General features: G+C 55.6%; 15 protein-coding genes across 15 annotated transcripts; 8 read left to right on the top strand and 7 right to left on the bottom strand.

Annotated features, from left to right (window-relative positions):
• Window positions 1-109: 109 nt before the first annotated feature.
• Window positions 110-512, bottom strand: L969DRAFT_14208 (uncharacterized protein; the record flags this gene model as incomplete). The annotated part of the gene is made up of 3 exons (XM_014714873.1): window positions 110-128; window positions 184-266; window positions 396-512. 3 exons carry the CDS (start codon window positions 510-512, stop codon window positions 110-112), a joined length of 219 nt encoding a protein of 72 aa, XP_014570359.1.
• Window positions 513-841: 329 nt separating this feature from the next.
• On the top strand, window positions 842-1,671 carry L969DRAFT_83857 (uncharacterized protein). The gene has a single exon (XM_014715161.1). It carries the CDS (start codon window positions 886-888, stop codon window positions 1,363-1,365), a length of 480 nt encoding a protein of 159 aa, XP_014570647.1. The 5' UTR covers window positions 842-885; the 3' UTR covers window positions 1,366-1,671.
• Window positions 1,672-2,790: 1,119 nt separating this feature from the next.
• On the bottom strand, window positions 2,791-4,613 carry L969DRAFT_91470 (uncharacterized protein; the record flags this gene model as incomplete). The annotated part of the gene is made up of 4 exons (XM_014715160.1): window positions 2,791-3,014; window positions 3,066-3,208; window positions 3,258-3,419; window positions 3,466-4,613. The coding sequence occupies 4 exons, from the start codon at window positions 4,611-4,613 to the stop codon at window positions 2,791-2,793; spliced, it is 1,677 nt and encodes a 558-aa protein (XP_014570646.1).
• A 264-nt stretch (window positions 4,614-4,877) lies between these two features.
• L969DRAFT_91469 (uncharacterized protein) lies at window positions 4,878-6,540 on the top strand (the record flags this gene model as incomplete). The annotated part of the gene is made up of 4 exons (XM_014715159.1): window positions 4,878-4,959; window positions 5,011-5,213; window positions 5,267-5,833; window positions 5,890-6,540. 4 exons carry the CDS (start codon window positions 4,878-4,880, stop codon window positions 6,538-6,540), a joined length of 1,503 nt encoding a protein of 500 aa, XP_014570645.1.
• A 92-nt stretch (window positions 6,541-6,632) lies between these two features.
• On the bottom strand, window positions 6,633-8,988 carry L969DRAFT_91468 (uncharacterized protein; the record flags this gene model as incomplete). Its single annotated transcript, XM_014715158.1, has 3 exons — window positions 6,633-6,818; window positions 6,868-7,131; window positions 7,177-8,988. The coding sequence occupies 3 exons, from the start codon at window positions 8,986-8,988 to the stop codon at window positions 6,633-6,635; spliced, it is 2,262 nt and encodes a 753-aa protein (XP_014570644.1).
• A 122-nt stretch (window positions 8,989-9,110) lies between these two features.
• L969DRAFT_83852 (uncharacterized protein) lies at window positions 9,111-11,015 on the bottom strand. The gene is made up of 5 exons (XM_014715157.1): window positions 9,829-11,015; window positions 9,761-9,780; window positions 9,644-9,716; window positions 9,468-9,593; window positions 9,111-9,422 (listed from the first exon to the last, which is right to left on the bottom strand). The coding sequence occupies exons 1-5, from the start codon at window positions 10,966-10,968 to the stop codon at window positions 9,162-9,164; spliced, it is 1,620 nt and encodes a 539-aa protein (XP_014570643.1). The 5' UTR covers window positions 10,969-11,015; the 3' UTR covers window positions 9,111-9,161.
• Window positions 11,016-11,135: 120 nt separating this feature from the next.
• Window positions 11,136-13,225, top strand: L969DRAFT_14202 (uncharacterized protein; the record flags this gene model as incomplete). The annotated part of the gene is made up of 3 exons (XM_014714872.1): window positions 11,136-11,708; window positions 11,764-12,981; window positions 13,034-13,225. 3 exons carry the CDS (start codon window positions 11,136-11,138, stop codon window positions 13,223-13,225), a joined length of 1,983 nt encoding a protein of 660 aa, XP_014570358.1.
• A 54-nt stretch (window positions 13,226-13,279) lies between these two features.
• On the top strand, window positions 13,280-14,108 carry L969DRAFT_42321 (uncharacterized protein; the record flags this gene model as incomplete). Its single annotated transcript, XM_014715156.1, has 2 exons — window positions 13,280-13,812; window positions 13,865-14,108. The coding sequence occupies 2 exons, from the start codon at window positions 13,280-13,282 to the stop codon at window positions 14,106-14,108; spliced, it is 777 nt and encodes a 258-aa protein (XP_014570642.1).
• Window positions 14,109-14,358: 250 nt separating this feature from the next.
• L969DRAFT_42600 (uncharacterized protein) lies at window positions 14,359-15,098 on the top strand (the record flags this gene model as incomplete). Its single annotated transcript, XM_014715155.1, has 4 exons — window positions 14,359-14,472; window positions 14,533-14,814; window positions 14,875-14,981; window positions 15,035-15,098. The coding sequence occupies 4 exons, from the start codon at window positions 14,359-14,361 to the stop codon at window positions 15,096-15,098; spliced, it is 567 nt and encodes a 188-aa protein (XP_014570641.1).
• Window positions 14,728-16,319, bottom strand: L969DRAFT_56139 (uncharacterized protein). Its single transcript, XM_014715154.1, has 6 exons — window positions 16,143-16,319; window positions 16,021-16,094; window positions 15,849-15,964; window positions 15,657-15,796; window positions 15,520-15,607; window positions 14,728-15,461 (listed from the first exon to the last, which is right to left on the bottom strand). The coding sequence occupies exons 1-6, from the start codon at window positions 16,254-16,256 to the stop codon at window positions 15,160-15,162; spliced, it is 834 nt and encodes a 277-aa protein (XP_014570640.1). The 5' UTR covers window positions 16,257-16,319; the 3' UTR covers window positions 14,728-15,159.
• A 309-nt stretch (window positions 16,320-16,628) lies between these two features.
• On the top strand, window positions 16,629-17,178 carry L969DRAFT_91462 (uncharacterized protein; the record flags this gene model as incomplete). Its single annotated transcript, XM_014715153.1, has 5 exons — window positions 16,629-16,651; window positions 16,702-16,909; window positions 16,953-16,997; window positions 17,058-17,115; window positions 17,162-17,178. The coding sequence occupies 5 exons, from the start codon at window positions 16,629-16,631 to the stop codon at window positions 17,176-17,178; spliced, it is 351 nt and encodes a 116-aa protein (XP_014570639.1).
• Window positions 16,964-17,755, top strand: L969DRAFT_83847 (uncharacterized protein). Its single transcript, XM_014715152.1, has 3 exons — window positions 16,964-16,997; window positions 17,058-17,115; window positions 17,162-17,755. Exon 3 carries the CDS (start codon window positions 17,302-17,304, stop codon window positions 17,629-17,631), a length of 330 nt encoding a protein of 109 aa, XP_014570638.1. The 5' UTR covers window positions 16,964-16,997; window positions 17,058-17,115; window positions 17,162-17,301; the 3' UTR covers window positions 17,632-17,755.
• A 255-nt stretch (window positions 17,756-18,010) lies between these two features.
• Window positions 18,011-21,964, top strand: L969DRAFT_43032 (uncharacterized protein; the record flags this gene model as incomplete). Its single annotated transcript, XM_014715151.1, has 6 exons — window positions 18,011-19,192; window positions 19,245-19,249; window positions 19,489-19,887; window positions 19,940-20,018; window positions 20,070-20,748; window positions 20,799-21,964. The coding sequence occupies 6 exons, from the start codon at window positions 18,011-18,013 to the stop codon at window positions 21,962-21,964; spliced, it is 3,510 nt and encodes a 1,169-aa protein (XP_014570637.1).
• An 89-nt stretch (window positions 21,965-22,053) lies between these two features.
• L969DRAFT_42979 (uncharacterized protein) lies at window positions 22,054-23,254 on the bottom strand (the record flags this gene model as incomplete). Its single annotated transcript, XM_014715150.1, has 2 exons — window positions 22,054-23,120; window positions 23,176-23,254. 2 exons carry the CDS (start codon window positions 23,252-23,254, stop codon window positions 22,054-22,056), a joined length of 1,146 nt encoding a protein of 381 aa, XP_014570636.1.
• Window positions 23,255-23,437: 183 nt separating this feature from the next.
• L969DRAFT_14195 (uncharacterized protein) lies at window positions 23,438-24,830 on the bottom strand (the record flags this gene model as incomplete). Its single annotated transcript, XM_014714871.1, has 6 exons — window positions 23,438-23,791; window positions 23,841-24,035; window positions 24,086-24,151; window positions 24,207-24,518; window positions 24,574-24,687; window positions 24,750-24,830. 6 exons carry the CDS (start codon window positions 24,828-24,830, stop codon window positions 23,438-23,440), a joined length of 1,122 nt encoding a protein of 373 aa, XP_014570357.1.
• Between the last annotated feature and the right edge of the window lie 7 nt (window positions 24,831-24,837).

Genomic DNA, 24,837 nt, shown 5'->3' with positions numbered 1-24,837 from the left:
TTTGGGTACTGAGCATGCGGGGTACTTGAGCTCCCAGGAGCAGGGGCTTATGCCTTGCTTTTGCTGCGTACGTGCATCAATATCTAGTACGAGTACCGTCTGATCTGTCTCACGGGTTGTCGGGATGACTGCACATCAGGACAGGATCAGCTGCGACCTGGGAAGCGATAGCGCATGACCTACGTCTTCCATTGCTGAGCAGCCAGCGTGAAGCGCTCCTTGTGGGCCATGTCGGGATGTTCATCCTTGATGCGTCCAAGGGCTCCCTGCAGCAGACGGCAGCGGCATCAGAGACAGCACATCCCGAATGAATGACGGTCTGCGCGGGGCAAGTCCGACACACAGAGAGGGGTTGCACTGATGCAGACATGATACGAAGGTATGGTCAGACTGACCTTCATGTACTTGTTGTAGGCTGATCTCTTCTTGATGGCACCACCCGTAGCTGCTGACGAAGTTGTCAGATCGGCATGGTACTTTGAACGAGCTTGCGATCCGAAGGCAGCAGACATGTCAACAAGACGGGCCAAAGCGCCCAGTCTCAGTGCATTGGATGATATCGTATGGAGGAAAGGCTCGCTTGATGCGGAGGAAGCGGCAAATGATGCTGGGGCACCACGCTCCATAGCATTGTCCTTGTTCGACCACTTGTGCCCAGGCCCCTTCTAATGTTTCGTCGCGGCTCGTGGACGTCGACGGATCGATCGTGGTCGGCTGGACATGAAGACGAGGACTCACCCTTCTTCTTTGCGACCATCCTTGCACACTGGGCACTCGTCGGGAGTGAGCGCTTCTACAAACCAACAGGCGCGACTTGGAGAAGAAATTCGAGCGTCGAGGCGACACGTGGCACGTGCTGGGTGCTCCTGCACTCTTGCTCCATCCATGCCGCCTTCGCACGATGTGACGTTCAAAGTCGAGCATGGAAGCCTCTCGGAGCCGACCAAAGCACTTCTGGCTCAGCAAATGCAGCTCAGACACAGCGATATGCAGCTACCTCTTCCCTTCGTGGCCGACTTTACGCCTTATCTAGATCCAAAGATGACCGTCCATACGCTCTGGTTCGATCACGATCTGGCCTGTGTGGGCGCGCTCAAGCTGCTAGACGATGGCGAGACCGGCGAGCTCAAGACGTTCCGCACGCAGGACAGGCATCTGCGCAAGGGAGCAGCGACGACTCTGCTCAAGCACATCACCAAGCAATCCCGCACACAAGGCCTCTCGAGGCTATCCCTCGAGACAGGGACGATGCCTCGGCTATATCCAGCCGTAGAGCTGTATAAGAAGCTTGGCTTTACTGTGGGCGAGCCCTTTGCCGCCTACACTTATCGCGGCGACAATCAGTTCTTGCATCTTGTTTTGTGAAGCATGGCACGCTGTGTGGTCGACGAAGAGGAAAGCTTCAACGTGGACACACTGACCTTCGAGATTCCCCCGACTCGGACTCAAGACGACTTTGACGACTCTCCTCGACTCGCGCATTGCAGTGCTTCTGCATACGCGCATGAGCCGGACAGCAGCGTCTTGCCGCCATGACTCGAGTCCCACAGTACAGTGCGTAAGCATCGTTGGCGGCAAATGCCTGTCTTTGTATAACGAGAGGCACGTACTGCTAGCTCGCTCGTGCAATGCATCACACGAACAACGTTCGATACTTGCCTCCTTGGCCACCCTGAGAATCGCGGCAAACCTGCCATCAAGCTCTCGCGAAACGGATGGCTCCGAGATGATCAAAGTTGAATGTGACATCGCTGCCTGACTCGAAAACGCAGTGCGCTGCCTTGAGAGCGCACTTGACTCCCAGAACGAGCTTGCCAGAAGGGATCATGGTGGCCCTGACTGTGCCGCGATAGCTGCGCGGTGCTCTGATCCATGGGTATTTCGTAAAGAGCGCATTAGCCGTCTCATCGGTAAAGATGTAAAGATTGCCTGGGGGAAAGCCTCGATGCTCCTCCTCGAGCAGTTTGAAAGCATGATTCATCGACTGGAGTGCTGCGAGCTGATCATTCGAGGTATTCCTCAAGCATCTGGCCGTAGACAGCGAAGTCCCACTGCATGGGAGCGATCTTGCGGCAAAAAAGTGACACCAGAAGCGTAACATCCTCTCTGGTTCAAGACTGCCTTGAAAACGAGCTCGTCGCCCACATTCATGCGGTCAAAGTGTCTTTTGCAGATTTTCAGGCTTTCCAGGGATGCTTCGTCGTGACCCGCGCGGGCTTGTAGGTAGGTGTCTACGGCATCAGAGACAGGTTCCCACAAAGCATCGGTTGGCTCGTCATCGGGGAACACGAAGATGCCGCAATGTCGCATGATCGTATCTTCTGGGCAGGAGACGGTCGCAACCGTTGCAATGGAAGCGCGAGGTCCGTATGGCGAGCTTGCTCGGGAGATTCGGCGATACCTGTCCACTTGGGCCGCCGATCAGTACACAACCTTGAGGAGCGAAAGTGTTTCTGCTGACGCTGCTTGCGCTGTCGGCGGGTCAAGACTTGTTTCACTCGACACGTGATTGGGAGTCAGACGCTGATGAGAAGTAGGACGAGCTAGCTGCAAGGCCGCGGTAGGACGCTAGAGTGACAGTCGCGACATGGAGTGTTCGATCGCAGAGGCGTTCCTTCTGACTGCTCTGCCATGTCACGCGACAAATGTTAGCATGACAGCCAGGGCTGACCGAGTTCAGTATGAATATCTCTTAGATGATCAAGAAGCGAGTTATATGTGACTTTGTTTGTTCGTACAACCTAGAGTTACAGCCAGCAAGCATCGTGAACATAATGTTAGCAGACTGATCTATGACGTTTCTGTCATCGGCTTTGGTTCGATCTGATCCCGCAGACTTGGATCTTGTTCGACCGGTGGTCCTACGAACCAATGTCGTGCGCCGATACCAAAGGGGAAGACCCAATATAAAGCAGTGACGAAGAGACAGAAAGCAATGACGAGCACGGCATAGTTGGCCTCTGAGAAGCTCGTGATCGAGCTCGCTGGGAACATCGCAATGACGGTCATGAAGACTGTCGCGCCATGGTCAGCAAGGCTCTGATGACCAAAGAAAATGCGCATACCCATCCATACGACGGAAATAAGATAGATGACAAAGGAGAAACGGCCGAGATGCCAGGGTCCCTTGCGGAAGTCTTTATTGTAGTCGTAGAAGCCGTATCGACAGATGGGCGGGACCGAATAGCCCAGATACATGCTCACAATACTGCGTTTCCTCATCAGCAACAGGCACGCGCGAATCGCACGCCACTGACCTGACCGAGAAGATGGCACTGCTCGAATAGTCTGAAGAGGCAGAGATGGCTGTGAAGAGCGTGGTGACGAAGGCAGTATACATCGTCGCATTGATGGGGATATTGGCGCGCACTGTCTTGCACCAGCCGCTGAAAGGCAGAGCGTCGTCGCGCGAGAAAGAGCTGCCGTCTTGTCAGCATGTGTCTGATCGCTCAAGGAATGACTCACAAGACCTGACGTGCGCTTGCAAGCAAAAGAGAGGTTCCGAGCGCAATTTGAGCCAGGATGATGAAAATCCACATGGCAATCGCGCCGCCTTTGCCGAGCGAGTTGTAGAAGACCTGTGCCAAAGGGTTGCCAAGGTCTGTATCGCTGATCGCTTCCAGATCTGTACCCATACTGAACGTGATCGCACCGAGGCAAATGGTGCCGAACACGCCAGCGATGGAGATGGATTGATAGAGTGCTCGGGGGACAGCCACTTGAGCGTTGCTGCACTCTTCGCTCAGTCGAGTCAGACTGTCAAAATTGGCGATCGTCCAGGAGGCGCCGAGCAAGCCGTAGACAAAGGCAAAGCCGCCATTCCAGCCAAGACCGGTCTCAAAGTCGCCAAGAGCAAAGCTCGCACTGTTGCGATATTCTCCGGGGGTAGCAATAGGCACGGCTATGACGACGGCCAAGATGAGACCGATATTGAGCGCGAGGAAGAGCAATTCGGCCCGTCCGACAGCCTTTGTAGACAGGCAGCAGATCATCGTCTCTAGCAGTGTCACCGCTGTGCACACACCAAAGACAGCGCCATTCGAGTATGTGAATGAGCCTTCCGTCTTGATTGTAGCTGTGGTGAGAATGATCTGGGCGGTGGCCCAATTGACAGAGGCGAGCGCCGTTGTCGACGTGACGGTGGAAAGATAGCCGACGGTCCAGGAGATCTGTCGGCGACACCAAGGCGGCGAAAGCTTGTAGGACCAGAGATAGATGCCTGCTGCACTGGGCATTGCGCTTGCCAGCTCGCCCATCATGAGGCCGATGGTGACGATGAAGATCGATGCAACGAGCCAGCCCCAGACCATGGCCACGGGACCGCCTTCGAGTGAGTAGGCAAAGACGACGGCGAGGCCAGGCACGACGGCAAAGATGCTGAAGCCAATGGAGAAGATCTCTAATCCCCCCAGGTCTCGCAAGAACTGTTGCTCGATACCGAGAGCAGCGAGTGCCTGTGCATCCGCTTCATCGCTCGACACGAAGCCAGATTCAACGACATGGCTCGTAGGCTGCTTGCTATCTGTCGTCAGGCTCTTTTTGAGCACCGCAACGTCGCCCGACGACTGCGAAGACTGCTCAATTGACGTTCGTTGCAGCTCCTGGGCTGTCATGCTGTCCAGGCGTCCAGAGCTTCGAGGAGACAGTAGCCGAACAAGATAGGAACGCCAAGGGTCGCGCCCACACTCATTTGCGTTTGCGATAGGGAAGGCGGGCTGGTCTCTCCGTCTCCGCGCGTTTCCCTCGATCAAGCGCATTCGCGGGAACAAGCTCGCACGCGCATGCTCGCCAGCTCCACGAAGCTTGTACGCTTGGCCACGTATACTCGTCTGAGTCGCTGCACATCGACTGCACGCCGAGCTGCACCTATACGCAAGATGAGCTCTGCCGTCCCAACTGTCGAGATTGGCAGCTATAGCGTGCCAGTCGGCCTCTTCGTCGGCGGCCAATTCGTGCCAGGCGAGTCTGAAGAGCGCAAGTGAGCATAACGTTGATCTGTATACACTGCAGGACATGGAGACTCGCTAGACACAGTCAATCCGGCGACAGAAGAGACGCTCGGTACAGTACAGACGGCCAATCAGGCAGATGTCGACAATGCCGTCGCTATCGCTCGAGAATGCTTCGAGACCACTTGGGGCACCAACACCGCAGGCACAGAGCGAGGGCGACTCATGTTCAAGCTCGCAGATCTCATGGATGCCGCCACAGAGGTTGGTCGATCATCCTAGAGTCTCATGCAAGCTGAGCAGATCCACACGTGTAGGAGCTAGCTGCCATAGAATGCGCAGACTCGGGCAAGCCGATCAGCTGGTGCAAGGCAGATATCGGCGACGCCACGACCTGTCTGCGCTACTTTGCCGGCGCGGCAGATAAGATTCAAGGCGCGACCATTGAAGTTGACGACCGGCAAAAGTATGCTTCAGTGCGCAAGGAACCCATTGGCGTCGTTCTGCAGATTTGCCCCTGGAATTATCCCATCGTCATGTGGTCGTGGAAGGTCGCCCCTGCACTCGCTGCAGGCTGCGCCATCATCTTCAAACCCGCTGAGAATACGCCGCTCTCGACACTCAAGCTTGCCGAGCTTGTCCACGAGGCAGGCTATCCAGCGGGCGCCTTCAACGTCCTGAACGGTCTCGGCAAGACGACGGGTCAACTACTCGTCGAGCATATGGATATCGACAAGGTCGCCTTCACAGGCTCCACCGCGGTCGGCCGACAGATCGCCATCACTGCTGCAAAGACAAATTTGAAGCGAGTCACTCTCGAGCTCGGCGGAAAGTCGCCCAATATTGTATTTGCATCTGCGAATCTCAAGGAAGCGGCGAAATGGGTACGTCTCGTCTCGCGAAGCCTGGAAATGACGACTGATGAACGACTTGCCGGCAGGCTGCGTTTGGTGTCTTCGAGAACATGGGACAGTCCTGCACTGCCGGATCCCGCGTGCTCGTACAAGAATCTATCTATGACGAGTTCATCAAGCTGTTCGTACAAGCAGCTCAAGCGGTCAAGGTTGGCAATCCACTCGATGCCGATACCTTTATGGGTGCACAAATCTCAAAGACTCACTTTGAGCGAATCATGGGCTACATCGAGAAGGGCAAGCAACAAGGCGCAAAAGTTGCAACGGGTGGTGTACGAAAAGGCACAAAGGGGTACTTTGTAGAGCCAACGATTTTCGAGAACGTATCTCAAGAGAACGCTATTGCGATTGACGAGATCTTTGGACCGGTCGCAGCTGTCATCAAGTTCAAGGACGAAGCGGAAGCGATTCAGATTGCCAATGCAACGGATTATGGACTCGCAGCCGGCGTCCACTCAACAGACGTCAATCAAATACATCGCGTCACCCGCCGGATCAAAGCAGGCACGGTCTGGATCAATCAATACGTCGCTGCAGACGCCAAGATACCCTTTGGTGGCTACAAGCAATCCGGTTGGGGTAGAGAACTCGGCCTGCAAGGACTGGAAGCGTATCTGGAGACTAAATCCGTGCATCATTACTACGGCGACGACCTCGATTGGCCAATCATACTGTAGATCACAACACGACAACCAATGAACGCACAGAACATCGAACACAACCTCAGCGAACGCGAGTGTACGTGAAATGCATTGACGGGTAAAGTTGATCAAGCGCAGCAAGCGTTGTCTACGTGGACGGCATGACCGTTACTGGAGTCTTGAGCTGCTGTCAATTGATCAGTGGAGCCGTGTTCGTGAAGTCTGGACTTTGCATCGATTGTGCTCGGCACGTCGAGTGCCGGATTGACATTGAAAAAGCCTACTGGCTTCAGCGTGACCGAAAGATGCTCGACCTGCTCCACAAGGTCAACTTCCGCGTGAGCCCTGTCAGAGCGTACGTACGGGCATGACAGGGAAGTCCTCGGGTCGTGCGATATGCGACGTGCCGAACGTCAACCAAATGAGGATATCCTCGTCGTCAATCTTCTGATCGCCTTCGACCCAGGCCTGCACGGTATCCTTCGGTGTGACCATCGACTGAGTCGCCCACTTGCCCGCGGGCCACTGGCGGTCCGGCTTGTTCGGTGTAACCCAGAGTGAATGCTTTGCAAAGGGCGCTCTTGTAGCAACGAGAGAGTCTGGCTGAGCAAGCAAGGGTACAATGTCCTGTTTGCATGTCAGTCGAATCCAGTGACAGATCGCAGCACATACTTTGCACATGATCTTCCAGCCAACGGGCTGCTTGCTTGAGTAGTGCGTCTTGCCGGGCTGAATCATCGACCAGGAGCGGCTCTTTGAAAAGTCTGCATCTCTGACGCCCTCCTTTGTCGTCTTGAGCAGTGTCTTCTCGCTCGTCCAGCCATTGCCGAAATAATTCTCCTTTGAGCCTGTCTTTGCCTTCATAGGTACAATGTCTGTCTCTACGACACTATTCCTGATGCCGTCGATCATCGGATCTATGCGCAGCGAGAACAGATGCTGATGGTGATGTGCATTGAGCCTTGGCGCAACTTCGACACCATGCGCGCCTGCCTTTTCGCCTTCGGCAAGCACGTATATATTGAGCATACCCGTGAGCTTGGTCACGAGTGTCAGTGTGCCGTCTTGTAATAGCTCATAGCCAAAGCTGTATTCGTAATTCGCCACGGTGCAGACAAAGCTGACGACAAGCTTGCGGGCTCGGGTGGCATGTGCTTTGCCACCGGGTCTCAGATCGCTATGCTTCCAAAGCAGACCGGCATCTTCCTCGTGGATACAGACAGCATTCTTGATCGTCACAGGGTTGCCTGCATGATCAGAGCAGACCGTGTCAAGGTACTGAATCGTGCCAAGGCAGTCACAGCCGAGTGAAAGTGAATTCGCAACTGTGCCCATTCCGTATTCGGAGCTGTCGAATGCGCACTTTCTTGGCGCTGGCCAGGCGGGCTCGCCATAGGGGACGACCATATCGGCGATGCTGATTGAACGATACAGGGGTCTGATCGTGCCATCGTCATTGTAGGTCACTGTGTTCAGAGTGACACCCTCGCGCCAATTGAAGCCAATATGAAAGTCCCACTTTTGCCAGCTGACATGATGTCCGTCTATCTTGAAGCTGACACCCTCTGGCTGTACGACATGAAGCGGCTTGATGTCGTCTCTATACTTGAAGCCAGACTGCTTGTCAGCGAGCAAGGGCCCAGGCAGATAGTCGAAGGGCTGCATAGGGGGCGCAATGCGGTCTCGCCCAGCAGCCTTGAGCGCGTCCTGGTCTAAGCTTGGCGGAGCAGTCGTACCTGCTGATGAGATTGGATGTTGCGAGGTGGATTGTGTTGGAAAGTCAATGTGAATGACCTTCATAGCGTTCGAGTCGATGACCGGGACGAAGTCAGCAGGGTGGGCATAAAAGTTGCCTTCGTCGCGGACACGGAAGTAACAGAAGCCCTGTTGTAATCGAATGCCTTCGAATCGAGTGGTAATGCCTATCGCCCATCCATCTACAAAGAGCTGGTCTGGCTCAAAGCCAACATCTCTGCAGAGCTGTTGCACTTTTGGGTCTGCACGAATGACGGTCTCGCATTCGAAGAGTTCCTCGACAGTGATAGCGGGCTGCTCGTGCTCCTCGAGCTGCTCAAAGTCATCTATGGTGACCTTGAGCGACTCGTCGAGCGTACTCCTGACGACGTATGACAGGCCGCTGGCTGCATTGATGATGCAAGTCTCTGCACATCTCGCGAGGGAGACGGACTTGTCAGGCTTGAAACCGCCAGGCGTGACCTCCTCTGGGCAAGTCGGTATGCCAAGATAACGCAAGAGAGCGATCTTGTCTTGTGGCTCGTGCAAGGTCACATAGACGATCTTGAAGGCTTTGGGACCGGCAACATGTTCGACAAGATACTTGAGCACAGCTTTAGAGGTTGCTGAGATCTCTGCGCCCGTCAGAGGGTCGAGAGGATGTCGGCTTGCCTTGGGTTTGCCATTGAGCTGCTTTGTGCCGTTCACGCTCACTGCAGCGGTCGTATTGGTTGTGCCGTCATTCGCCATGATGGTATGATTGCTCTGAAGTCTGCCAGCGCCCTATGCCTCTGATCAATGTGTCTTGGCTGGCACGGAGCTCGGAGCGCGCCCACGCTGGCTCATGATCTCAGACACGCCTGGCTGCAGCTGGCCGATCATCGATCAGGTATGGACGATCACTCGGCCATGAAAATCTACATTCAGTATCTTTCCCACGCTCTGGCCGGGAGCACCCGCCGCATGACATGCCAATGTTCTACCGAGCTGAGCGATTGTTCCACATCGAGCGCGCTCGTGTCCTTATCAGTGAGCAGGACCGGAGCGTATTCAGATATGCTTCGCAGATCGATGTCGTTGTCTTGCATGCTCTCAAAGACGCGATGCCGTAGAGGTGATGAAAGGGAGTCGGAGTCGTGCAGAGGACGCAGTGTGATTGGGCGTGAAGGTGAGCAGAAGATGACCTACTTGGATCTGAGATAGACCTCGGACTCATGCGAGACACTGACCATGTTCTGTACATCGTCAGCGGACGAAGCTGAGCCGTCTGCAAAAGCCTTGCAATGCTGGAAAGAGGCGAGTATAGTGTGCAGTACGGCCCGTGTGCCAGGCGAAGTGAGATGGCCAACGAAGTTCTGTCCGCACACTAATGTCAGACTTGCAAGCGAGACGATGATCGACCGACCACAGCGAGAATGCCATCTTTGCGAAGAGCTCCCTTGATCTCGCGCCAGTGCTCAGCAGTGAACAGTGATGATCTGCTCAAGTCAACCTCAGGTCAGGTAAATCGCATGGTGCTCACGGGACAGATCCGCCGGTGAACTGCAAGACAATGTGAGATCAGTCATGATGGAGCAGCAGGGAACGTACTACGTCGTGAATGATGTAATCGTACGGCTCCGCTTGACGCGCAGCATGCTGTGTGAGATATTGACGTGCGTCTTGTATGTGAGCGCCGCCTCGAGGTGAAGGCAAGCCGAAGTACTCTTGCGCGTATCGATAGATAGCCGGATCGATCTCCACGATTGTCGTATTGAGACCATGCACATGCAGCGCCCGAGCAGAAATGCCAGCACCTAAACCGATCAGAAGGGCGCGGGGCGATTCGTCATGCTTTGCTGATCGCTCGACGAAGCGAATAGCTTCTTGCAGGATAAAGGTCGCATAGACCGACTCGGGTCCAGAAGGGCCGTCCGTATTGATCCAGACACCCCCGAGGAGCGAATGATCGCATCTCATCGCTCTAATCCAGGCATCGCTATTGTCGAGCCGATATTCGGCGATTTGGACGAGACCCGTCGTGGACCATACTTGGTCGAACACGCGCACGCCGTCTGTTTCCTTCCGACCCGATGAAGACAGTTTGCCGCAACCGACAGGCCTAAGATGGTACGACGCGTACGGGACCACGGCACTCAAGGCGACGATGAGGGAGAATCGAAAACTGATACGCTTGAACCCTTTTGACTGCGTGACTCGGGAAAAATTTGGTGATGAAAGGTCGCTGATTACACTACTGACCGCACTGAGGCTGAAGCAAGTGGTGAGTACAAGAAGCCAGGCAGCTTGCTCGCAATGAGGAATTCTCGCCACAGAGGGCCTGAGCACGATCGAGCCAAATGTGATGAGGATGAGCGAAAATTTTCTGTAGGATCTGAAGTTGGACCAGGAAGCAAGGAAATTGTGCAGCGGTAGGGTGAGCATGGCCTGAGCCGAGAGTGCGCCGACAGTCGGTCCCAGATAAGTCGATAATGATCTTGCCCAAGGGCCTGAGCGCGTCATTGCAACCACAACAGTAGCGAGAAGTCCGGCCAGATGCCTGTCATCACCGAAAAGAGGACACAGGTGGGTCGTGCTGGCTGCAATGACTGCGAGGAGGGTTCCATGAGCGTCGGCTGCAGAGCCGTAGAGTGGTCTCAGCTGAGTGGCATTGTTGTCCATCGTGAGAGTGAGGAGCAGCGTTGCGAGTGTGAGACGAAAGGCACAGTGCAAGGGCTTTGTGCTGGGCATGACGATGATGACGAGGCTGAGCCAGTCTGACGGCTGTTGACTTTTCGCGCCAAAGCCAAACGCGCGCGAAACTCCGCGACTTCTGGCGTATCGGCGCGGGTCGATGGGCGGTTGAAAGTGCACGGCCCTTTGCATCAAGACCAGACGAGGCCATCAGGATCGGAGAGATGGCGACGATGACGATGAACGGGTACGCCAACGGACACAGCAACGGCCACGCCAGTCACAACAAGCCCGGTGAAAAGGTGGACGATGGCCATATTCCGCTCGGCAACCCCTCCGTGGCGACGTACGATCGCTCCTCTGTCTCTACGTCAGGACAGGGTACGCTAGCCACACTTGAGCCGCCTGCCGATGCGGTCCACATCACGCCATCGATCGCATTCGATGATGACCCAGATTGGGTACCTGATCCTAGCGACCCTCACTGTCTCAAGCATGCCCAGTTCGGTCACTGCGACAACGAAGCGTATCGGTATGAGTCCCGATACCAGCCTCTGGAGGATCTGAGCGATGCCCTTTCTGCCAATCTCAAGAAAGGCGCCTCTCACGCCGCCGGCACGAGAAAGTCAGCACACCATCTGCAAGCTGGAGGATCAGAGCCGCTCGAAGAGCCAAGCTATATGATCTACTTTCAGACCTATTTCTCCTATCTCATCTTGATCGTCATCGGTCACATGCGTGACTTTGTCGGCAAGAGAACCCACAAAAGCTCGTACAAGCATCTCATGGCATACAACGTCAGTTCTCCCATGTCTGTCACATGAACGCACGCTGACACAGGCTTGCGGGCAGGGATATGCGGCGCTCAATTCGGATTTCGACTCGTTCTACACGCGCCGGCTCAAGACGCGTCTAGACGACTGTTTCTCTCGCCCCGTCACAGGCGTGCCCGGCAGGACGATCACCTGCCTCGATCGAACCTCTGACGATCACTTCAACTCGTTCTCTTTCACAGGAACGACGACACAAGCGCTCAACATCTCGTCCTACAACTATCTCGGCTTTGCACAATCGCGAGGTGCATGTGCCGATGCTGCAGAGGCCTGCATCAAGACATACGGTATCGCTTCAGGCGGTCCACGTCTAGAGGCTGGCACATCAGATCTGCACCTCGATGCAGAGAGGCTCGTCGCTCGGTTCCTCGGCACAGAGTCGGCCATGATCGTCTCGATGGGTTTTGCGACCAACTCGACAACCTTGCCTGCTATCTGCTCAAAGGGCTGTCTCATCATTTCGGACGAGCTCAATCATTCGTCTATTCGATTTGGCTCCCGTCTCTCGGGCGCGATGGTGCGACAGTACAAGCACAATGACATGGACGATCTCGAAGAGCTCCTCCGCGAGTGTATCTCACAGGGCCAGCCAAAGACCCACCGCCCCTGGCGTAAGATCCTCCTGATCGTCGAAGGTCTCTATTCGATGGAAGGCACCCTCGTCAACTTGCCTGCTATCGTAAATCTGAAGCGAAAGTACAAATTCTTCCTCTACGTCGACGAGGCTCACTCTATCGGCGCACTCGGTCCAAGGGGCAGAGGTGTCTGTGACTACTTTGACGTCGATCCGGGCGAGATCGACATCCTTATGGGCACCTTCACAAAGAGCTTTGGCGCCGCTGGCGGCTACATCTCAGGCAGTAAGGAGCTCGTCGACAGTATTCGACAGATCTGCCACTCACAGCTCTATACCGAGGCCATCAGCCCACCCGTCGTGATGCAGATCGTGACATCGATGGCGTCTATCATGGGACCCGAAGCAATCGACGTCCTGCCCCACCTTGCCAAGACGTTGCCGCCTCATCTCGCAGACGGATCCGAGGGTCGCGAACGGTTGCGCAGGATCGCATTCAATGCGCGCTACCTAAGTGCAGCGCTACGCAAGCTCGGCTTCATCATCTATGGCCATCGGGATTCGCCCATTGTGCCTCTGCTCATCTTCTCGCCTGGTAAGCTGCGATGGTTCAGCAAACTGATGCTCCACCGGTGGGGCATCGTCGTCGTCGTGGTAGCCTACGTAAGCTCGTCAGCTCAACATGGCACGTCCAGCGCTAATGACTTGCGAGCAGCCTGCGACGCCTCTCGTTTCCGGACGAGCACGTTTCTGCGTGTCAGCGGCGCATACAAAGGACGATTTGGATACCGTCATCCGAGCCTGTGATGATGTCGGCACCATCATCGGGCTCAAGCTCGGCGGCGGCAAGCGATGGACTGTTGAGCAGATCATCAACGCCCCGGTGCAAGAACTTCTGGCAGACTAGATGATTCCTGATAACCCGGTAAACCTATGTGAAATTGCATCTGTACATCATGTGATGCGAAGGGTAGACTCGGATAATGGAGGAAGAAAGCAAGAATCAGATGCCATGGGGGAGCGTGTCCAGATTGCAAGCAAGCTTGTGGCTGCAACCTATGCAGATGCTCGAGCGGCAGTCGGACAAGCGAGCACCCGATACTATCGAGGCAATCGCAATTGGTTTGCCGTGACAGGACGCGAGCACTTGGCTCTATACAGCAGGACAGACCACCCGTACTGCAAGAGCAGCGCCAGACTCTTTGCTCAGCCTAAGCTTCGCGTAAGAGTCCTGAACGCGACAGTGCATCGTCCGGCATTCGCTGACACTACCCGAAGGCAAGCCGTTGCTCGTGCGTTTCGAGTCTGTCACTCTCGCATTGACGACGGTCAATGGGTCGAGCTTGCACCAGTCTACGGAGCTGAAGTCCCGGCCCGAAGGCAGTCTGTATCTGTCATGGCAGATTCGATGCACCACAGTGCGGCGTCCATGACTGGCACTCAACTTGAGCCTCTGTCTGATGAGATTGACAGCCGTCTTGCAGGCGTAGACGCGTAGATAGAGAGGGACAGCATCATCACTTTCTGGAGCTCGAACGCGCGCGAGATCCGAGATCCAAAGCGTGCGACAGTCGGACGGGACAGTCAGCCAGACTGAAGGGTATTTCTGCTTCAGGAACCCCGCGGGGGAGCCCCTCCGCTTCCTCGACGGACCACCTCTGACAAACGCCCTTTCCGTTCCGATTGCGAGAGACGGAAGCATCTTGTGCGATGTAGATGAGCTCGAGCGAGCGCCAGAGAGGTCAGGACGATCGAGTTGGCCTGATAAACCATTGAGAAAGGGCCAATGAATCGCAACTGAGTCTTCGAACAAGTCCGCAAGGGAGCAGGAAGAAGTCTCTAGGGTTAGGGAACGCCAGCTTGCTAGACATCAAAGCCGTAGCAGCCGACGAATGCAGAGGCGCCAGCCCGTCTTGCTCGCTCTGTCTGCTTTGGGCCTGCAAGATCCCTCTGGCGTCGAGCGAGCGAGGAGAGACGCGCGTCGACGACGACGACGACAGGATCAGGCTCACGGTCATTCGCTGACATCACGACCTCCTCATGTCGCTGCCACGCTCCTCGTACGATCCTCGGCGAGTCTGTCTGATCTCCCTGCCACGGATCACCCTAGGGCCGAAGAAGCGTGAGTTTGGCGTCTACGCTAGCGGTGCACTGGTACGCTCGAGTCGCACGACGGATCCCCTTGGCTCGAGCTTACAGGGAGGCCCATGTCAGTTTGCCATAGGATGGTGGTTCTTTCTCGACGCATGCGTACAGAGCTCGCACTCCCATCCGCCCCCCGATGCACCCTACGACAGCGTACCCGTTCACGTACGATTTGAGGACTGGCTGCCTGGCTTGTTGGCCACTCTGGGCATGATCATCGTCAACCTGATCGACAAGCAAAGGCTCGACAGCGACGATGAAGGGGGCATGCTCGGCGGCGTGGCATGGAAAGCGAGGCTATTCCTGTTCATCGGGTTTGCCATGATGGCCGCCGGCCTGGCTGGTTCAATCGTTCGTCAAGCTGACGACCTGCTCGCCCCTTCATGAGCTGAGCGTGAGATCTGCTGACAGGCATTCTTGGTGATCAAGTACATCATACCAGATTACAGCGCAGAGTACGGCTTCACGACTTATTGGGGAATAGCAAATGTCGTCCAAAACGTCTGCATCATGCTCAGGTGAGCAGGACACCAATCTCTGTGACAAGTCATCTTCCTAACCCTGCAAGCAGTGCGAGCATACTGTGGGTAGCTCAGAACGCAGACAGCGAGTACGAATACAACCTTGCGCTGTAAAAGACGATTGATGACGATGTAAGATGTGATGCATTGGCAAGTGGGACACAGACTCAGACAATCATTTGCTTGCGCCCAAAACCTTCTGGGTCTGCGTTCGGAGTCCCATGATGGAAGTAACAAAGCCGGCCAGGCCGAGCTGGCCATCGTTGAGGACGAGCCAATTGAGGCTGGCAGATGGCAAGAGGATGTCGAGCGAGTCCTGTACGAGCTGGTACTGGACTGCAAAACGCTGTGCAGCAATCGAACGGAGCTCGTTCTTGCGCTCGCTCTCCTTCTCGGGCGAAGGGCGAGGTTTGCGCGCCTTGATCTCCTTGACGCGCAGATCGCGCATCTTGTAAGCGCCCGACAAGAGCGAGCAGGCTGTCCAAGTCGATCGATTGAGCTCGATGTCACTGAGCTCAAACAATCTGCGACTGACCTAGACCGAAGAACCAGAAACGTGCAGCGTTTCTATTGATGCGGCTGATCGTGTCCTTGTCGAACACCTTGACCTTGGCGCCATGGACCTGCCCGACTTGTGAGCCTCCGAGATATGAGGGAGAGAACGCAGCTGACCCAAGCGAGTGTGTCGTGGACGAGGTAAGCGGCATAGCCGAGCTGTCGTCCAATGGCGGTGACGCGCAAAACAGGATCACGTTGGTCGACTGCTTTGATGGCCGACTGCAGATGCTCGAGCGGCTTGCCAATTCTCATGACTGCCCCTCTGCTCAGCCTCTTCTCTGCGCTGAGACTGGACAAAGAACACACGCTTCCGGCTTAGACCGAGTGCGCTCTTGAGGTTCTGGAAGCGCTCGATAGTAGGGCGAGTGTAGCCCATTCGGAAGCAGTACCATGCCAAGAACCGCGAGAAGTATTGGATCGTTCTGTCGAGCAGCAGGCAGTCAGCTCTGCACGGTGAGAGGAACTCGCCGATACTGACCGGTAAGTCTTGTCGCGGCCGACTGTTGTTGACCAGACCTTGAGCGTTGACGAGACGAAAGGGTGCAGGATGACCTGCAAATCTGTCAGCTGGGATCGCAGCAGCCCGTGAGGGATCGATACCTGATGTGCTACCGTCATCTTCGTGAGCGCTTTCAATCTGCCTGCGTTGTGAATTCTATCGACGCGAAGTTTGGCCGTTCGAGGTCGCCGAACTTTTGGCTCCCAGGCCAGCATCGTCCCGGAGCCATGCTCACTGCCCTACCCCCACTCACTGACTCTCGCCCATGGCTTCCGCGTGTCTACAGCTCCGGTCCGGAGCTCTCAGAATGTTGTGCTCGACTGCTCACTCAGTCGATACGTCAACACTTCATCTGTCCCTTTCAGACGCCGACGCAATCGCATTGTCCCGACACCTCGCAGCAGCTTAGATAGAGTTTGCTCAGAAGCCCTTGCTGCACGGCAGAATCTCCTGGTTCAGTGACGTGCTCAAGCTTCGTGGTTCGGCAATCGTGCGCGTGTGACGCGAATTCATCCTCATCACCGCCTGGTCACCTCTCATCGCTCTCGCTAACTTCTGCTTTGGCCGCGATCGGAAACTCGCCAATGATGTCGTCCGCCTTCCTTCCATCGTGAGACTATCGTTTGCTGTCAAAGAGAGCATACTGACACGCTTGTCTAGGTTGTCGGCTTGCTGCTCGTTCACCGCAATTCCACCGCCTATGGCAATTTGGGGCAGCGGTAAAGTGACGTCCATGACGCTCACTAACACTGTCCGCAATATGGCACGCTACACACGGATCAATATCCATTGCCATCCCGATGAGGATCAGGAGAAAGTCAAAGCTCTCAGACTGCTCACCGGCTTCGTCATTCATGTCAAGCGACATGTCAGAGAGCTATATGGCGCTCACTAGGACAATCTAAATGCAGTTCTGCCCTGCGAATTTCTCCAAGAGACCAGCAAGCTTGGGGCTGGTCAGTATCATCTGTCTCGTCATGCCCCACTTTCACTGCGTAGACTGACTTGCCGCGCAGTCATTGGCAATCGAGCTTCGCGTCTCCACCTGGCAGCCGTCCCACTTCTACGGACGAAGTGCGCCTGGTGGCTTGCTTGCGATGATGCTGACAGAACTACGCAGAGGATGAATGTCTCTAGCGTCGGACAGGCCTCCTCGGCCTTTGTCATCTCTGCAGAGACGGCGCACGAGCAGACACGATTACTTTAGTTCAAGTGCGGAGACCACCTCACAAGAAAGTCAAGTCGTCGCACAAGGATGCGATGGCGACCAAGTATCAATGTCGACGACATATTCGACGAGCCCGTCCGTTCTACAAAGCCGTACCTTCCCCTGCCGATCTGAATCGCACACTCGCTCACGCTCTACTATGCGCGCTGCAAATGAAAGGCTACCCTGACTCTGTCGGCGCCGCTGGCTATAATGCGATCAACGGCGACATCCAGCGTTTCATCAACGAGCTTGGTCAAGTCGAGCGATTGGGCTTGATGCCTCTGCCGGCAATTCATGGCATTAAAGCACTGTGTCACTCTCTATCTCCTTCTCGTCCCCTTCACGCTCGTCACCGACCTTTCGTGGCGTATGATCGATGATCCCTTTCTCGTGCGCCTTCGCCGTCATTCTCTTCAGCATCGAGGCTATTGTTTCAGGGATCGAGATTCCCTTTGGCTATTACCCTCCATATTCTCCACTCAGTTCGGTCTGCGCAGACCTGAGGCAAATTGAGCTGCTCTCATCGGCACATTGCGCTGACGTTGACATTGGGGGTGGCAGAAACGGAATTGAGCAGTAAGAACTCTGCACGACTTGCTGTTCCCGCTGACATCGTACAGCGTGATTACTCGTCTGCCTGCAAGTCAGAACATCGCTGAGAAAGGTATCCTCTGAGCGGATGGTCTCGTTCTCGAGTCTCTTGAAATTGACATGATGACGCGCGCCGAATATCAATGCAAGAGAAACTGATGAAATGGCATGAGCGTTGACATTGCCTGGGATCAGCTTGACTCGTCGCTGTCGAGCAAGATCGTGGATCAATTGAATAGGTCCTTCGCAAGCGTCACACGGCCATCTTTCCTCGGACCGGTTGACATCACCAGCTTTGCATTTGGCGACGTGCAGCCTGATGTGCAGCTTGTGGACATCCGAGACATCTACAGTGACTTTCTCGTCGATTCCGACGATGACAGTACATCAGATAGCGCTTCAGACGAGGGCGTCAACTCGTTCGAGAGGTCAGGCAGATCTGATTCTGGCAGATTGTCACTGTCCCGCTCGGCACCCAGCGAGCGACCGGGACTCATGTCCAGAGCAGCTTCGTCTGTAGCCGGCGGAGGTATGGACAGAGGCTCCGTCAAGAGTGTCATCACTCGACCTATGCCCGGCTTCAGCAGAGGAGCGAGTCTGCTCAACGTTCATCATACGCCTTCATCGCACGCGCATCCGCATGAGACGCAAGTACATTCTCCGGGCGACCAAAGAGGATACTTTGGGCCTCAGCTAGAAGCGCATGCGCATCGACCGAGTCCGCTGATTGATTCCCTAACCTGGTCTGACGATGGCGATGGACGTGACGACGAGAGCGTACGACACGCCTACGTGCCGCAAAGACGGCGAAGTACATCTGACTATCGGACCTCGCCAGATATGGACGAGCGAGACGTGCAGGAAGAAGAGACGGGCTCACCCCACACCTCGCTGCAGCTGCATCTGCAAATCACCTACTCGGGCAGCATGCGCATCTCGCTGACGACCTCGCTCCTCATCAATTACCCTTCACCCTTCTTCATGTCGTTGCCGCTTTCGCTTAAAGTCACCGGGTTGGCTTTCTCCGGTGTCATCGTACTCGCTTACGAGAGCTCAACCCGGACACGCTACAACTCGCGCGGACGGCGACGGCAGGCTCGCAAGCGGCTGCACATCTCACTCCTCGACCCCACGCATGACACTGCACCTGATGCCTCGATCAGCTCGAGCAGTGGTGGGCGATTGCGCACCGAAAGCGTTCAAGCATCCAGGATCAGAGCGCGCCCTGGTGAGCGCTTACTGACCGATCTCGTCGTGGAATCAGAAGTGGGCGAAGCCTCCAAACATACTTTGCGCAACGTGGCCAAAGTCGAAGCCTTTATTCTCGATGTCGCACGCAAGACGCTGGAAGTGAGTCCCGCAGTTCCGCATATCTCGCTCATGGACTGACACATGCTCGCAGGACGAGTTTGTCTTTCCGAACTTCCAGACTTTTGAGTTCTAGCACGTAGACAGTGCTGTGTACGCTGTGCTCTTGTTGGTTGTATGGCCACGTCATTCATCTTGGCGCGAATTTGTGTGTGAGCTTGGCGCGGCCGTCAATTTCTTGGCAAAGTCTTGGCAGACACTGTCGGTCACCACTAAAGCGTTCGCGCGGACTCAGCACCTCGTGCGGACTGTACCCTTGTACTCTCGTTACTTCCCAGATCCAGGTGGCTCCTCTTTGTAAGTTGGAGTACTCAATTGTACAAGCGAGGTCGGCCGCAGCAACTGTCAGCCAAGATGTCGATGTACCCGTCGCTTGAAGGCCTGTCGGTGCCTATCGTCAAGCGGGAATCAACATCGCCATCGCGGGCGTCACATATGGCTGCAAGCTTATCAGCATCATCCTTCGATTCGGATTCTGGCTCCTATGACTCTCCGGCAGCGCACAGCCGAGAGCGACGATCCTCGTCGTTCCTGTGCAAGTGGATCGGTTGCAATGACGACTTTGATAGTCCAGAGACACTCTATGCGCATCTGTGTCACGAGCACGTCGGTCGAAAGTCAACAGGCAACTTGTCGCTCAAGTGCCACTGGCGGATCAACGTCGCCGGAGACACCTGGTATGCTTGCTTGCCTGCCTTTCGCGTGATTTCCCTGACCAGGCCGGCACAGCGGAACGACATGCATCAAACGCGATCACATAACTTCTCACATGCGAGTCCACACGCCGTTGAAGCCACACACTTGCTCGGTAAGCGCACCTGCCAAGGCTTGGCGTTCGGGCTCACATGCAATGCGCCAGATTTGCGATAAGTCTTTCAAGCGTCCGCAAGATCTCAAGAAGCACGAGAAGATTCACACCGAACAACACCACCACTCGCACAAGCAGAGCAAAGCCGTCACACAGCCGGCACCGATCTCAAACCCTGCTGCGACCTTGCCGGCGCCCGTCTATACTGCGCCGCCTGTCTCGCTACATAGCTCAGCGCCGCGCCATCAGAGCTTATCTGCCAGTCCCGAAGCCAGTCCTCGTCACTCGTCCAGGCAGCACCTGCAGCCGCACTTGCAGCCGCCGAGACAGCAATTCGATGTGAAGCCTGATTATGCTGCCTATGTACAGCAAGCATCGGTGCAACAGATCTTGCTTCATCAGCAGGCAATGAACCAGGCGAGACTTCTCGGCTACCCGATGACACATCCGCCCCTCTATCCTGCCTTACCGACGCCAGGCCCTACGCCCTACATGCCCTATCCGAGCGCAACGCCAAGTAACTGGCTGCAGACGCCTCCTGCACAGGTACCAGGAGCGACTCAAGAGCTCTCTCGTCCGGCTAAGCGCTCAAGTGACGCCCATGAGTACGAACCTCCTCGCAAGTTTAGCACAGGCAGCAAACGCCCTTTTGACGTAGCCGCGGATGAGCTCCTCGGCTCGCTCAGCCGTCGGCGTGTCAGCAGCTCCGACCCATCCATTCCGAGCATCGGTATGTCCATTGCTGGGCTCAAACCATGCATGAGCTCATCCTCTTCGCAGACGAACAATCGCTGGATCGCTTATCGGCATTCATCTTCGACCCTGCGTCTACGCAGCACGCGGGCATACCTGACTTGGCTCCTGCTGGCGCGTTGACGGATAGCTCTGGTTCTTCCGTCGCTTCGCCTCTTAGCGTACTATCGGCTCACTCGCCATCTCCAAACCCATCGATGAGCTATACTTCGCCCGCGCTGAGCTACACTTCGCCCGCGTCAGATGGACTCGATACGCTTTCAGATACTACCAATTTGAGCATGTCAAAAGATGATGTCGACAATCTTAACTCGATGCTCTTTTCACTGGGTCAGCAGTACGAAGGATCGCTCTCGCATGACCTTGCCTTCGATCCTGCGCATTTCTCGCACAGCGAAGCTCCGTGGGCGCCACAGACCACCGGCTTCGCGCCGCCGCTGTCGAACGCGGAACCGGCTCTCCCGGATTACGGCGTGTATCCTTCACTTCAGGCCTATGAGACCACGCGGCTCGAGCGATCATACCCTGCTCCGCAAATCGCGCCAGACCATATCCGCGAGCCTAGCTACAAGCGCATCGATCTACTCACTCGCGCGCCACCACTTTCGATGGCACGACGGCAGGATAGCTCGGGATCGAGCATAGCGTCTTCCGCAAAAGATTCATCGATGCGCTCGACATTCGAAGGCGAACGATCCCGTTCGAGCTCGGTCAGCGAAGGATCTGTCGAGCTTGCGCCCATTAACCGCGGCGCGTCCCGTGCGCCGCTCCCTTCGCTCCAATCTGTGCTCGAGGGGCATGGCAATGCGCAGCCTCTGGCAAGTGCCAGCTCGTCTGACTCGAGCCCAACTTCAGGCTCGCAGACGCCGCCCACATCTTCTCATAGCAGAGTCGATCGATTGAGCCATGGTATCCGGAAGATTGCCGTTCGCTCACCGAGCTCTCGATCTGATTCACTCGACGTCGCTTCAGCCGCTTCTGACCCTGAGCAAGACCAAGATTTTGCGAGTGATAGCGAGGGCGACGCGGAGGCTGCTGCTGTTGCGGGTGCACGAGCGACGCATCTACGCAAACGAACGCGTAATGCCTCGCCGGATCACAGGCTTGCGATACACGAGCGCCGGCTCTTCGTCATCAAGTCACTCATGGTCCGATTAAACGAGATGTTCAGGCGGCAAAACGCCGCCGCCTAGTGCCCCCTGCGATTGCATATGTTGATTGGCTTATATTGGTTGCATCGTAACATGCATCGTCTGCAAATACAACAGCCTGAACATCATCGCTACGTGTCTTTCAAATCCACCTGCTCCATCTCTTCACTCACTTGTGTGACCTCGGGCGAAGCTACTCCGGGAGCGTCTTCGTCGATGTTGGGTGAGGTCGCAGTGGCGTCAGCAATGGCGGGCTCGGGCTCCGCGGCTCGCGTGACAGGTTCGGTGTTTACAGGCGAGTCTGCCGGCGCGGGATGTATCGCCACGGTCGGCAATGAAGAGGTAGCAGGCGTACGAGCTATCGATGCAGATGATGTGCTTGGTTGAGGAGCGCCAGAGCCTAAGTAGTGTGACGCAATGGGCACCATCTTCTTCTCTGTGGCGCAGGCCAAGACCCAAGATGGCAGGACTGTGGGGAGTGACATCTGCAGTGCGCGCTGATACTGTACGCTGGGATTGTGCTCGTCTGATGTACTGCTCGTCGTCTTGCCATGACCGAGCGAGCCGGAAGAGCTCGCTCCCGGTGAGGGCGAAGTACAGACGAGATGGGTCGTCTCTATCTGTACTTTGTCTGACCATTTCGCGCCGATTGACTGCAAAGCTTGCTTTGTCTGTTCGAGCAGCTCTGGCGGCTGGACGATGCCGAAGCAGACCCGGATGCCAGAAGTTTCTGCTATGCTGTGTGTTTTGACTTTGAGCTGTTGTGAGTTGTAAGCGCCTGCGGTCGTCTTCAGAACGAGCTGGAAAGTATAGTCTGCACTGAGATCCAAGCCAGACAGCTTGGTCGACGTGGTCGTCTGAGGGTTGGGTATGTTTGACAGACGCTGCCCATTGCGATAGATGGTCAAGGAGAGCAATTTAGCTGTAGCGAGATCGAGTGGATCCCATTCGAGCGTGACGCTGGTCTGTGTGACATTACGTAGCCTCAGCTGAGGCGGCTGCGGTGTCTTGCGACCGTATGTGTGGACTATATTGTCTTGCAGCTGCCAAAACTCGTCGAGGCGCTGTTTCTCGAGCTGATGATCCCTCGAGCAGGAAATAGAGACGAATGAGCCGGGCTGACAACCCGGTGGTAGCAGGATCGAGGGAAACTCGATCAGATGAGATTGTTCAGAGAGTAGAACGGCAATGCCTGCATCTGTACGCTCGTGTTAGCGAGGTGGAGCACGAGGACATCTTGCAAGCGAGCATACCTAACTTGCCGACGCAAAAGCTGAAGCTCTCCGAACTGTCCGCACCGCCCTGCTTCGAGCTCGAGCGGGTCGTCGTCATCTCGCTCGAATGCAATGTGAGCCTGAGCGCCTGAGCCTGGCGCGGCACTTGCAGCTAGCTACGCGCTTTGATCTTATCCCAGGCGATCGCGCTAGGCGGCGGACACGTATGAACAGATCTATGCATCTTATGCAAGGACAACAACATGATTCACTGCACTGCTGATCGTATCTCTGTAGTGCTCTAGTGTCCGAGCATGTGCACATGTAGCGACTCGAGATCTTTAGGATCAGATAGTCCTCTCGAGCCGTTGTAGAGGAGATCCTTGATGACCTGGGTCATCTGGCCGTGTGAGCACTCGCAAGCAAGCTTGTGGGAGTCCTGGACGACGTTTTGCAAGGCCGTCTTGTTGCCTGCTGTCGGCGTGGGAGAGGATTCCGCCTCTTTGCCTTTGTCGCTCGCTTTGTTGTTGGCCGCAATACCCTGCATGAGCTCGGGCAGGAGTGTTGCGACTTCGGCTTTGCCCGAGATGAACCGTCTGGTATCGCTCAGCTTCCTTGAGAGGTCAGCTAGCTGAGAAGTCATATATGCCCGATTCTGTGCCTCGCATCGTCAGTGACTGCCGGAGACGGCCCTGTGGACTCACGGAGACCAGCGAACTCTGACTGAGCGTCATGGCCCAGTACTTGTTCCAGAGCAGGTCGAGCAGCTTGGTGTCTAGCGAGGATTTGAAATGGCTGATATTGAGCGGATAGTACCGAGAAGCATGAGCGCCAAAGTCCTCTACGTTCTCCAGTGGCACCGATTGATACATCGAGCTCGAATCAGGCGGTGTATAACCCTGCGAGCAGATCTCAGAGAGGCGTTCGTGCAGTGTTCCAGAGGGCGTACCTCTGGATAGGTGCGAAACGCGCCAATGTCAACCCTACCGGCCGAGATGGTGCGATTGGGATCGATCTGCCAGGCGGAACTATCTGTACATGCTTTTGGTTTGAATAGAGAGATCACTGACCACGATGGCGAGAAAGGGATCTGTGAATGTCTGGTTGGTATGCTGTGTCATGACGTCGATGCCGGAGAGCCAGCACCCATAGCCCGGATGGGAGTGATACCAGCCAACGATGTTCTCCAGTCTGCCGACGAGCTTGGACTTTTCGGTGTACTCGACAATGTACTCGTTTGCGTCATTCGAGGCGTTGATGCGAGTCTCTGTACCCTCGACGGGGAGAGCGAAAGCGTCCATGACGACAAAAGTGTTGCCGTCTATCTTGCCTTGCATCATGCCCATGATCTCGTGCACTCCTCCCGAACGGGCATGCATCACCTGACATTGCATGATGTTGAGCTCAAGCGTCGCAGTAAGATGAGAGAGAGTGCACCATCTTGATGAGGGCGACGCTCGAGATGCGTACGTCCCTGAAGTAGTGCGGATCTTGCTTCCAAGGTCTAGCCGCACCGATCCGCTTCTGCTCGTCTGCATCGTAGCGATAGATCTGCCACCAGAAAGCGCTTCAGCCCGAATCTCAAGGATGGCCTGGCTCTGTAGGGACGGGACCTTGTCCGCTTCGAGTGCTTCGACTTTGTTGGCCATCTCAAAGTTCAGCCGTGCATCTTGACCGCCATTGCTGGCTGACATGGTCGCT

The sequence above is a fragment of the Mixia osmundae genome (genome assembly GCF_000708205.1).
Source record: "Mixia osmundae IAM 14324 unplaced genomic scaffold scaffold_1, whole genome shotgun sequence".
Lineage (NCBI taxonomy): Eukaryota > Fungi > Basidiomycota > Mixiomycetes > Mixiales > Mixiaceae > Mixia > Mixia osmundae.
The sequence above is the reverse complement of the archived record's forward strand: the minus strand, read 5'-3'. Positions and strand labels throughout refer to the sequence as shown.

Bases quoted from the DNA above. Each gene is read 5' to 3' on its own strand.
- L969DRAFT_83857 (XM_014715161.1), top strand. From the start codon at position 886: ATGCCGCCTTCGCACGATGTGACGTTCAAAGTCGAGCATGGAAGCCTC.
- L969DRAFT_83852 (XM_014715157.1), bottom strand. From the start codon at position 10,968: ATGCCCAGCACAAAGCCCTTGCACTGTGCCTTTCGTCTCACACTCGCA. The intron at 9,781-9,828 runs GTACGTTCCCTG...ATTGTCTTGCAG, and splicing joins ATTACATCATTCACGACGTA to TTCACCGGCGGATCTGTCCC. The intron at 9,717-9,760 runs GTGAGCACCATG...TGACTTGAGCAG, and splicing joins TTCACCGGCGGATCTGTCCC to ATCATCACTGTTCACTGCTG.
- L969DRAFT_56139 (XM_014715154.1), bottom strand. From the start codon at position 16,256: ATGCTGGCCTGGGAGCCAAAAGTTCGGCGACCTCGAACGGCCAAACTT. The intron at 15,608-15,656 runs GTCAGCTGCGTT...CAAGTCGGGCAG, and splicing joins TCCACGACACACTCGCTTGG to GTCCATGGCGCCAAGGTCAA. The intron at 15,462-15,519 runs GTCAGTCGCAGA...CGACTTGGACAG, and splicing joins TTTCTGGTTCTTCGGTCTAG to CCTGCTCGCTCTTGTCGGGC.
- L969DRAFT_83847 (XM_014715152.1), top strand. From the start codon at position 17,302: ATGGCGACCAAGTATCAATGTCGACGACATATTCGACGAGCCCGTCCG.